Consider the following 12825-nt stretch of genomic DNA (forward strand, 5'->3'; position numbering starts at 1 on the left):
TTCAAGCGAACTCCACCAAAACAGTACCTTTGGGTATTAGTAGTCGTGTTGACACACCCGTTGGGGCTTTTCAGCAAGAAAACAATATTTTCTTCCAATGAAAGCCACACTGGACTATAATTTGCAGGTGTCCGATGGGGTCACGGATGGGCCAGAATTTATGGTAGCTGACTCTGGTTGCCAGCCAAAGTGGGTCACCAAAATATTCCTGTATTGCTTTTTTAAATGGGCTTGGAGGTTCACTTCCTCTATTTCAGGCTGACTTTTAGTATTTATTTTTCTTCATTATTACTTCTTTTTTGCAACAATTGCATTCACAGTGTGTGCAAAAGACTTCCCCTTTGGGTGATGTATGTCTGTGTATTTTTCTTCCAACAAAATCTCAACATTATAGATGCCTTTTTCTCCTCTTTCCTTCTGGTTTAAAGAGCCATGACCACACGGCTGAATGCGCGCACGCGTGCACAGCCCATTGCACAAACTATTTTTTTCTCAGTTCCTCCTCCATCCGTCCTCGTCTTCTTCACTTGCTTTCCCGGTGATGCGGGTCCACACTCCTCTTTTTCTCTACAATGTGTGATTGTGTATGGGTGTCCAGGCCATTCCGATTAAGCCATTGCAGTAGTATACGATTTGCTTATTCTGCCCAGATACACGTTCTTCCTATCTCTATTGTAGTTTAGCAGAAGGATAGCATGGAGAAAAGTGTGGATTAAATAGTGAAATACAGTGTTTTAAAATATTCCTCATTGTGAAGGACATCCACTGGTTGATTATTTTTTAGGCTATTTAGGACACGGGGCTGATGGGAAATGGAGTCCAGCTGTCAAATCTGCCTTTTCACTGCTTTCTCCTCAGCTAGCTCCTCTCTTATTTCCTTCACGTGTCATATTGCTTATCTCTGAAGTTCCTGGAAATCCTATCCGACGACCTTGACAAACGGTGTTCGTGTGTGTAAGCGACAGTGCGCGATAAGCATTTTGCGTGCTGCGGGGCAACAAGGCATATTGCAGACAAACAGTTTACTGCCAAGTAATGTATGTTTAACATCATTAGAGCTATGGCAAGATATAAAGTATGGAACGCTGCATCTTATGTATTTGGACACTTGGAAAGATTGAATGTTTTTTTTTTTTTTTTTTAGCAAGACATTTCCTTGAATTTCACAACATACAAATGAAGCTGTGATAGGGCCTGTGCTAAGATTGCTGCGCCACTGAGTTCATGAATAATTTGCATTCAAGCAGGAATTTACTGTGCTAAGCATCTCGTTAACAAACGTGACTCCTGGTTTTGTGGGCACAATATTGGAAAGGCAAATCTTATCATTTTTATGACTCAATAATCCAATTATTCTTGGATACCAAAGAAATAATAACAAGAAATGGCTTCCCACAAATTAAAACGAAAAAATCTGTCCACCCACTTCAAATAAATTTGATAAAATCTAAAATGCTAAAAATATAAATAGTACAAATGTCTTCTTCCTCTTTCCTAGATGCAGCTTCACACTTATTAAGTGATCATAATACAAAGTGGTATTCATAGCAGGAGAAAGAAGTAACGTCTTATATTCCAGAAATTACCATCATTAGATTCTATATGAGGCAAAAGGACTACTAATGGACTAAGAAGCAAAAAAAAAACATATTTTGCAGTCCGTTTGCACAAGGTCTGTGTCATTTAATGTCACTGCAAGGCGGGATGGGGAGTTTAACGCCACATGTGCACCAGCCGAAGAACGTGACAAAAAGAAATCTTGGAAAATGAGAAGCATGGTTAGTAACGAAGGAACGTGGGAGGGATGACGTTTATTCTCGCCCGTTGACTCGTAATGAGCTTGTTCTCTCGCTGAGACCGATTCCAAGCGTTCGACCTCCTCTTATAGCAAGGACACTTTGCCAGTGTACATTAATGCGGCAGGAGTCATTTTACTGTATGTACACTATGTAAATGCCTAACCTCTAGTGTGTTAATATCTTATCGCATGCAAACCCTTCAGTAGTTGTTTAAATCATGTTGTAAAATATAACTACTTTTTGCGAGCCAGACTTCTACTAATTTTAAATTCACTAGTAATTCATGCTCATTTTTAACAGGTTTAAAGGCCTGTCAGTGTGCCATACAAATTGTTGTGTTTTTATTCTTGTGGACACTATCTTTGAAGTCCTACTCTTCAGCCATTGGTTAAGTGATAATTTTGAAACTTGGTAGCTTTTGTAGCATGGCTCGCTATTTACCGATCCTCAGAAGCTGCTTTTTTTTGTATCAGGGCTGATTAATTAACCCTTTCAGTGTGGCCCCAGTTTCTCAACTAGGTCTACAATGTCTTGTGTGTCTTGCTACTGCAACCAAGACATTTCCCGAACACGGGACGAAATAAAATTCTAATCTAATCTGATAGTTAAAATCAAAAATATCAATAATGACTACTATTTTTTAATACTAACGCACAGGATAACAGTAAGTAGTGTATGTGTGTGTCGAAGAGATCATCTGTGTGTGGCAGACGCTACTCAAGTGAGCGGCAGCCTGCCAGGAATAAGTCATGAGACCCATGCATGAGCTAAATTTAGAACTATACACACACACACACACACACACACACACACACACACACACACACACACACACACACACACACATGCACACTGGCAATGGCAGCCAATGGCAATTAAGCTGCAATCAATCACATACTTCTGAATGTTATGTGCGTACGTATGAGTGTTAATTTTCATCCTGTGTTTCTTCTTACTTTATTAGTTGGCGGCCACGTGCAAAGTCACGAGTGGACCGCTTTCCATTTCCTCCAACCCTTTCATGCACGGATTGGGATTTTTTTTTTTTAACCCTTAAATTTAACCCTTTAAATAGTGATCTTATTTCAACTTTAGAACTTTTGACAACTCGAAAGGACATAAACTAGAGGGAGAACAATCCTAAGTGACAGAGCCGTTGATATGGCAGTATGACGTTTTGCCGGTGAAGAAAAGCCGATTCTGAGCTCAGGAACGAAAGCGTTGTGGCCCGATGGTTTGGGTGATGCCTGTGAGAAAAAATAAGCCACAACCTGTCAATCATTTGGCGCTCAGTTGTAAGCAAGGTTAAAAAACAAACCACTAGACTGCAATGATTTTTTTTTTTTACATAATTCCGTGGGATGACAAACATACTTCCTTACTTACCCAAATTTCTCGACTAGAATTTCCTCTGCTTTGAACCCTGCGATATACAGTCCAGTGCGGCTTATGTGCGGATTTTAACAGGCCATATGTCTTTAGTCGGGTTGTCAAGACCTGAAAACCAGTAAGTGTGTAATGTCTAACACTGACATATCTACTAATGATTAGCTGTCCACTATTGTGTATTCCACGCTCAAGGTTTAATGTGTAGTTGTGCGTGTATGTACAGTCCTGACGATCGATGGCGCTTAGATGTCATGTGTTTAAACCGCTTCTTGTCAAAGTGACCTCCAAGAATGGTGAGGGACTCGGCCATCTTCAAGTGCTGTGAGAGTGTGAGGCAATTACAGTGAAGTTGCTCCCTCATCACCATTGCTCAACGCTTCACCTTCGCGCAATTTGACGTAAGATCACTTATAATGTATAAGTGCACATGCGGAAAATGCACTATGCTGAGTACTTACTTTTTACACCTGCTATAAGGGAAGCACTTTAAGAATGTGCTAATGTTAACTTAGTTAACCATTATACTACATAAGTGTAGTACACGTAAAAAATATTGTTTTTTTTGGTTTTCAATACCGATTTTGCTAATTTATTTATTGTTTGTTCACAGTCAGTACATAAGCTTAGCTCTTCTCGACCTTTTGTTTAAAGTTGTCGTCGTTTTATGGGACAAAAAAGACCGTGGGGGTGAAGAAATTAGGGACCCGAGACCTTCTTTTTTGCTTTGCTGACCTTGTGTGGCGCTCTTTTAAGAGTGTGTGTTTAGTGTCTGACCTCACGTCAAACCATGCCACCACATCTATTGGATTTCCCACACGCGTGGATCAATAAAAACTCTCGTTAATGGAGAGAACTCATTGGCTGAAAGGTCACATGACGGCCGTCTACTCCAGTGCTGCCCGCTTTTTGGCTCATATGTATATTTAGAGCAGTATTAGAGAGTCTCACCCAAACTGTGACAATTGTATGTAATTCTACTACATATGCAACCTCACTATATGTAGCATTGCATGCTCATTACAGCCTAACTTACCATAGAGACATCATGTAGGAATACTAATAACTGATAGGACCTGAAAGGGGGAAGTTAGGACAGATTTGGGTCGGTCTTTTATCACTGTAGAATTTATTTGTGTATGGCAATGCGATTGCATAATTCGAAGTGTCTGATATCAATCCTACCGATCCTCTCCGCATTGTCGTCATCATCATAGTTCTTGGCCAAAGGTAAGCGGACCATAGAGAAGAAGGCGTTTAAATTTAGCAGTGTGGGACGTCGCAGTGGGGCCGATCGGCCTTTCCACGCGGACGCTCTTCTTTTAGCGCCGTTAGCACTCGTGCGTGCAGGCAGCCGAGCTATAAATAGCGTGGCTTTCATTCGCCGTTGTCTCAGCAGTGGCGTTTGTTCTCTATCTCTCTTTTTCACCGTTTCCCAGAGCACAGTTTGACCACACATGGAATAGCAGAGTACAATGACAAGATGATTTTAGTCATTATGGTTTGTTTGTGCAAGGTGGATGCTGTAAAGAATAACAGCCAAGACAAGTGATCAGATGTTCAATTACAAGGTGGATTTGGGCTTTTGTCTGGATTAATTCGCAGTCATTTATCACTGTTAATTAGACGTGGATTATAGACAACAAGCACCCAGGATCTCTTCTATCATGTTAACACACACATGATAATAATAATAATGATAATAATGATAATAATAATACAAGGGCGCACATCACTTCTTAGTACGGACAGGAATTATTTTGTATTGCGAGTGGGAGACATGCCCCAAATTTGTATAAACTAAGTCCTTACTGTACAGATTTATTGTCTTGAGATTGTCCCTATATTTAATAGTCATATTGGTTGATTTGTTAACATGCTGAACTCCTCCTGAACTCCAATATTCCCTGGAACTTTTCCGATTCAATAACATCAAAGGTATCAGTACTCTTCATGCCCGTTTGCTTAATCGGCCATTTTTTTCTTTCCTCCTCCTAATGGCCCAGTTAAGCCCTGGTATCACAATCCAAAGACACTCTGATGAATATGTCCACTGAACGCTTGCTATTGTCTTTGAGGAAGACATTACGTCCAGGAAATAATAACCCCATTTTTGTTTTATTATTTTTTGCATCCCTTTCTGGCACGGGCGGATTTTCCTAAATAATCACAGCATGAACTGTGTCTGACCCCTGTCGCATCCCCTCCTCCCAAAGTGGGGGACTGCACTGCATCTGAAAATAATGACCTGGCTACTTTTCCATCACTCAAATTTGTAGTGACTGAGGCACAGCTTTGTCATCAATTTAGGTAAATTATCCATCCGTGCCATTTAAAATGGATTGGACGTACAAAACTGTCAATGGCTGTCTATTAGTAAACTGGGTTTGAATGGCGGTGAATCATTTTCAACTGTAGTAGCTGATGTACAAGGTTGACTTTCATTTCTTCATTTTCCATTCTGCCTAGCCTTAGTAGACCAGTGGGGGTGCTATAAGGAAACTGAAATACACAGGGAAAACCCATGCAGACAATGGGAGAACATGCAATCTTTACCCAGTAAGAAAATTGCTTCTAAATTCACGATTAATGTCATGACAAAGGATGGACTGTAAATTGCCCAAAACTAAACACTGCTCAATTATTATATCTACATATGTGATTGAAGTGAGGCAGGGAAAGGACCAATCACATGTGGGCGCCCCTCCTAATAGAATTGGATTGCAAGGCCTTTGCAGAGGACCGCGCCTCACATTTGGGCAAAGATGCATGCTTGGCCAGATGAAAAAGGAGAAGAAAGATGGCGCCCGTGAGCGGCCCGGGATGTGATCGGCATGCTAAGAGCGCGTCAGGCGCGCCCACGACCGCTTGCACATGCACGTGCGCACACCTGCACGAGCAGCTGGAAGGAAACGAAGCAATGGGAGTGTCTAATGGAGGGCGACCGCTCTCTCTTTCCCCCTCGTCCTATCTTCCTCTAAGTCACGACTGCCTCCATCATTCTTTTCATTGTGGAAGAACGGTGACGCTAGCGAACAGTTGCGGTTATATTTTTTCGTCTCGGATGATGGGCGATCATGAAATGCTTGCTTCAAAGCAAATTGGATATTTTGTGGGACTGTTCATATTAGAGATGAAATTTCATTTGACGTTAGGTGCAAGTGAATTGCTCCCATTGGAAATGAATTGGATTTGTCGCCCTCAATAACAGCCAATGAATTAACACAATTAGAGTAGATCATTTTTAGCAGCATGCTGTTATTTCCGTAATTAAACACTAACACCTTTTTAAAACAATACTACTTTGTGGTTAGGCATTTTTTTTAGCACCTATCGCTATGCTTAATGGCATCATTTAAAGGGACAGGCCTAGTCACATGCTTTATTGTCCCAGCAGACATGTTCTCATCTGTTGTACAATAGCGCATTCATCTTTTTGTTGTCTCTAGTCTAGAAACAATGTACAATCCAGGCCATACTCTGAACGTGTATTATTATTTTTTTAGTTGTTACTTAACGACTTCCATTTCGTGTTATCTAATGTCTGTAGTATGCCACACTTTTCCGGTTGTGTCACCTACTTTGCTTCCCTTTTTTCACAGCTTCACAATGACTCGACTCAATGTGCCATGTGTGTCAATGAGTCTAAGCCACAAGGATGTTTGCTTCCTCTGTGGAAAATCACTGCTTCAACAGTAGATGGCCTTTGATTCTTGTCATTGTGTCAATATGAAATCATGCTTGTGTGATAAAAGCCTAACATAATGGCTCTTCAGTTTTGCAGCGTCATTTTTGCTTCCCAGCCGTGAATGTTGCCGATGCCATCGCTTATCTGATGGCGGGATTCCATGTTTCTATGTGAATTTGAATGATGACCTCTTTTGGTTTTGTGTGTCCAGTATGGAGAGGAGGAGGTGTGCTCAGATCGCCTGGACACGGACTTTCCCGACATCGACCTCTCCCAGTTGGACACCAGCGACTTTGACAGCGTCAACTGCCTGGGCGAACTCCAGTGGTGCAGTGACCAGGCGGCGGATGCGTCGCCGGTCTCCATTCGGTACAGCAACCCTGACGAGCTTTTTGAGGTATACAGTTGCCATTTTTTACTCTAAGTTTTGAACCAGAACTATGCACTTATTTTCCATCCATACAAGTTCTTAATAAGAATGTGCCCATCCGATCACTGGCGGAATCACATTATTTTCAAAAATTTGGAATCGGGTGAAAAAATAGAATGTATTTATTTAGTTTTACTCATGAGGATTGTCTCATTGCCTATCATTGACGTTGCTGGCGTTTGATTATAACTGAGTCAAATTTGATTGGACACCTTTCGCGATCGACAGCAAGTGAAATATGATGACTCAATACCAATCAGGCATCCCCAGGTGATTCACAAGCAAAAAAAAATAATAATCGGTGCATTCCCGGTTCTTAAGTTATTCATACACACTGACCTTTGATCCAATGAGGCTAATTGATCGTTTATGTGCTCGCGCTACAAGGATAAGGTGAAGTTCAAAAGTATTTTCCGCCACGTTCCAGATTGAAGAGGAGAACGCGGCATTGCTGGCCGCTCTGACGGACAGTTTGGACGGCATGGTGGACTCCGAGGTGAGCGGCCTCTCCGTCTTCCCCGCCTTGGGAGACGACGAGCCCGAAGAAGACGAGAAAGACCAAGAGCACATTCGCCATCTTTCTGTCAGTGCAAACCACTTAAAACGCTCACATGACAGCGAGGACCCCTCACTGGTAAGATCACTTTTCTTTCTATTTTCTACCTGACTAAATTTGAAATCAATGGCAGCCAATGGCTTAGAAAATACAATATGTTCTTCCAAGTTGCCTACCATCAATATCGCTGGTAAACGTCTAATCTGTTTGCACTGGGATGAGGTTATTGCTAATAGATAGTATAATTCAAATGGTAAGAAAACAGTAGTGTTGTATAGTACAGAAATTACGGTAATAGGAGTTCACAAGGAATATACAAAATTACATTTCTTGTGACATGTGGTCATGCAAAAACAAAGAAATAATTGGAATTTTTGCAATCAATATCATATATACAACATTTTAGTATCGATGTTTATTCTTATCATCCCTACCAAAAGCTCATTGGCCTGTATAAATCCATGAATAAGCCACAGGGTTCAAAGCGAAAGAAAATATTAGCGTGGAATTATGGTAGTCCGTTTCACACCAACTTGCCTCTCTCACTTTTTACACATCGTTGTGGGATGCCTTACCAGACCCCCCCCCTTTCTCTCGCGGGTGCCCCCTTCAGTTATTCCCTGAAGTTCCAAGACTTCCAGGAATTTAATTTTATTTGTCTTGTCCTGGACCCGTGTAACCCCGTGGACGCTAAATATCCTGCATCTTGATAGTCTCCTGCCACAATGCTAACATGTTCTGGTAGATGGACTCTAACTCATCATTGACAAAAGTTTAAAAGACTTTAGTGTGTGAATCCTTGTGCTGTAGCTGGAATACAAAGATGCTTTTGTTCCGAATGGCCGGAGCGTAAATATTCTCTCAGCTTGACCATTTGTATGTAGGAGCCATTCTATTAAAACTCCACAATCGTAATTAATGGCCTAAGTCACATTGTTTTTTTTTCCAAAAAGTAATTTTCAAACTCTAACGAGGCTAGTCAGAAGTATCAAAAAATTTAAATTTGAATGCGGATGCAATATTTGATTGCAAAAGTTAATAATATTGTTATTTTTTGCACGAGAAAGGTCAACAGAAATTTGGTGTCATGGAGTCAATTAGATTTTGCGCTAATATTGATCGATATAGTGGGTATTTTTGCATTGTTATCCCATTGAGGGTATTAGTCATTGTTCATTTGCTGCCTGCCCCTTCCTCTTCAAAATGATTGGGTGTCGACTAATAATAAATGGATCTAAATAGAGCCAAATAGTAAGATTTCCATGCATGTCAATGTATTTGTATGTGGCTCTAAAATGGACGTACTGGATGGAAGTCTGTCTAGTGCTCTGTGGGAGGGAAATTGAGTCACAAGACTAGGCACCCTTTACCATTTTAGACAAGTGGAGTAGTCACACACGCACATGTCTAAAGTGCGTAGGCAAGGTGAAATGCTCCGGGATTTTGTTTTGTCCCGAAACAACAAGTCTCATGATACCATCGTTTTTATGTTTTGACAAAAAACAAGTGCAGCCCAAGCAAGTCCTTGGCTGACATTGAGAAGTCAATAGTATGGCTGACAAGCATGGACAGCTAGTTAATGAGTTACATAGCAGCAAGAATGGGAAGCTAAAAAGAAAACGATTAAAACGTCAAAGTCACTGGGGCTTCAAATAATACAATGTTGACATTTTCAAAAGGATAAAACACTCCTTAACTTATACATATTTTACAAAATGTTGAAAAAAAAATCTACATAAAAAAATATTATAATTAAAATACATATCTATGTATTTTTTATAGCTGTATTTCAGGTTAGTTGTCCTTTGGCCCTGATGATGATAGTTCCCTCTATAGTTATGAAGGTGAACTGCAGTTACAAATATACATTCATTCATTTTGTGAACCACTTTATCCTCACTAGGGTCACAGGAATTTCTTTATGGAGTGGCCTTCTTCTCCCTGTGCCTGTCTAGGTTTTCCCCAGGTCCTCCCACATCTTATGCATGCATCCAAACATGCATGCTAGGCTGTTTGAACACTCTAAATTGCCCCTGTATATATATACTTTATATAGGTCGGTGCATTTTATGGAGAAGTGGATTGATCGGTATACTAGGAAGGGGAAAAAGGTAGTGAGGAGACTCGAATACCAATCAAATGTTGGCTATCAAATGGGCTTGAGTGTGAGGCTTGGCAAACAAGGCTTTCATTGATGTGCCTTAGGATGTCTTCCAGAAGGAAGCAGCCTGTGTTTGAGAGGCCCTGGATGCTTCTGGAAAGCTGTCTGTGTGTGTGTGTGTGTGTGTCCCAAACATACACGTAGCTTTTGGATACTTTTCAGCATCCTGAATGGAAGCTACCTCATCATCACCATCATTTGTGCCCTCTCAGCCAAGTTGGCTGGCCCATAAAGCTTTGGGGAATGAGTCTTTTGACCCACAAATTCATTTTTTTTGCCAAACTGAGAATGTTCATCTTTTACAAATCATGCATACAGGATGACAAGATTAGTAGTAGACATTTTTTTTTCTGGCCAGGACTCAATTTGATGCGGTCACTGCAGGGCTTTAGGTAAGGAGAAGGCCTTGTATGCTGGCCACTCTCCTCTCAGTTGCTTTCAGTTGTCTCGAGCATGACGTCGGATTTCTCATTAACCTAGTTCCGCCCCATTTTACATGTAATGCCGCCTTAAAGTGGCACAACACGACATCTCTAAATTGGTTTAAGACTAGAACCAGACTACAACCATACTAAAAGCCGGTTTATAACAAAATTAGACCGATTAGAGCTATAGTAACAGACTACCATGAGATGAATATATGTGATTAGAATTAATCTGCAACCCGAACAGGAAGCAAAAAGTGCTCCCGAGTGGGATCCTGAGATTTTCAGTGTTGTATGATTGATTTTCTTCTGTAAATATTCAAGATTCGTGATGGCAATGATGATTTGGATTGTATCACTAGTTAAAGATCCTGTTGCTGACTCCACCCAATGTACCTGCCGGAAAAGATGGCTCTCAAAGGCATCGCTACACCAACAGAGGATTGCACCCGCGGACGGTCCGACCGCCAGCTAAGGTCAGTATAATAACCCATTCCACTATCTAGACTAGGTAGAACATTAGGAAAGATTAGAACACCATACCAGAACCGCATCCAGAGTTATTTACAAAAATGGCCAGGTGTCTTTTAAACGGACACTTGTTTTTTGTTGTTGTTGTTGTTGAGGCTGAGTTGAGCAATTCTATTAAATTAGGCCGTCTGGGTAGACTTTTAACATCATTGCATGGCACTTCAATTTCTTTTTTTTCCTCTTGCCCAATGACAATAAATGATATAGTGAAAGAGGCTATTTAAATTCCAAACACAGCTAAGCTGAACATGTGAGGGATGTCTTTATTCACTTTTCAATTCGGCTCTTCAGTCATCAGGAAAGAAAAAACAACAGCTCAGACACCTCATTTTAGACGTGAGCGTGGTGCAGAGAGACCGGTCTTGCTCATCAACAAATGTGGTGGCGGGGGGGTTTAGGGGGGGGGACCATGCAACTGTTCTGAGCTCAATGATTGTGGCACTGTTTGTTCATATTGGCTCAGGAAAAGCTGTGTCAAAGTGAAAAGGCCAAAACAGGGACAATTATTTAATGTATTTGATTATAAGTAGTAGCTATATTGGAGATGCAGACTAGTCCAGATTGGAATATGACAAGCATCAGATTAATACTAGAAAATACCAAACTACACTAAATTATACTACAGTATCACCGGACTGCTACCAGTATGGAAAGTAAATACTGAAAACCAAACTAGCTATTCATTGGTCTGCTATAAAGTAGGTCTTAATGAAGCAACCTGTGTCCGTCCTCTTAGATGGACCCCTCACAGATACGAAAACCCCGCGCCATCCGTCCGATGGGCCGCCTGTGCACCGAACTCCATCGCCACCTCACCACCGCCCGACGGGATTCCCAGGAGCCTCCGGCGGCCGAAACGGAGGAAGATGAAGACGACGAGGACAGCGAGTCGGAGGACGATGACGACGAAGAAGACGACGAAGAGTCTTCCGGTAGCGAGGCGGAGGAAAAGCCAGGCGAGCCCCCCTCCGAGCCGGCCGAGCCTCAGTTCGCCTCGGAGAAAGAACTCCGCTCTGTGGTGGAGCTGATCACCTACATGCACACGTACTGCGTGCCCGTGCGCAAGCAGCAGTTTCTGGAGCGCAAGGACCCGCCCAGGCCTCGTGCCCGGCACGATATGGCCCGCCTGCCCGTCACAAACTCTCACAGCCGGGTGGTCCTGGTATCACCGGCGGCGAGCGGCGTTCCCGCCGGCGGCCCTCGTCGGCTTCCCTTCGCAAGGCGCAGGCAGATAAAGACTGATTCGCTTCTCCGCGAGCTCCTGCAACAAAGCGGCTCCTTCGACGTCAGCAAGCCTTACGGACCGCGCTGTCCACCTTACACCCAAACTGGGGCAGGATCCCCGCCTTGCAATCGCCCAGCTGGTACCGGCAACCCGAAACCGGAAATTTGTAAAGACCCTTCCTTGCCCGATAGAAGAAACTCTTCCTTCGAGATAGCGCCAATCCCCGATGCCGACGGCGGGTCCTTCTCCGTCCGTCGCTCTAGGCGTCTGGCCTCCTTCCCCAGCCGCTTCGCCAAAAGGATGCGACCCGGGCGGGGGAGGGATCTGGACACGAAGGAGGACTGGGATGACGTCCGGACGGCGGCCAAGCTCTCGCCGACTCAAGCCGGAAGCGGGACCACCACGAAGACGGTATCGCAAGACGACGCAACCGAGTCGACCAAAACCTGCTGCCACGATGGTGAGATAGATTCCTTTTTTCCAGATTTGATGTTGTGCCAATGAGCTTTTTACTTGAAGAATCTGAATAAAATGGCTGTCAAGTGACAATATATACCGAAAGTGGTTTAAAATTATAGTTACCCTAATTTGTTGGACTATAATCCAGTCTAGCCTATTCTAGAT

General features: G+C 42.5%; 1 protein-coding gene across 1 annotated transcript in view; it reads left to right on the forward strand.

The window, feature by feature from the left end:
• Window positions 1-12825, forward strand: part of ppargc1b (peroxisome proliferator-activated receptor gamma, coactivator 1 beta) — a 42807-nt gene that overhangs the window by 18630 nt on the left and 11352 nt on the right. Inside the window, exons 2-5 of the mRNA XM_077732647.1 lie at window positions 7085-7270; window positions 7731-7937; window positions 10808-10921; window positions 11713-12661. Of these exons, the coding sequence (XP_077588773.1) occupies window positions 7085-7270; window positions 7731-7937; window positions 10808-10921; window positions 11713-12661 (1456 nt within the window). The remainder of the gene's footprint in view (window positions 1-7084; window positions 7271-7730; window positions 7938-10807; window positions 10922-11712; window positions 12662-12825) is intronic.

Source organism: Stigmatopora nigra, chromosome 14 (assembly GCF_051989575.1).
Source record: "Stigmatopora nigra isolate UIUO_SnigA chromosome 14, RoL_Snig_1.1, whole genome shotgun sequence".
Taxonomy (NCBI): Eukaryota; Metazoa; Chordata; class Actinopteri; order Syngnathiformes; family Syngnathidae; genus Stigmatopora; species Stigmatopora nigra.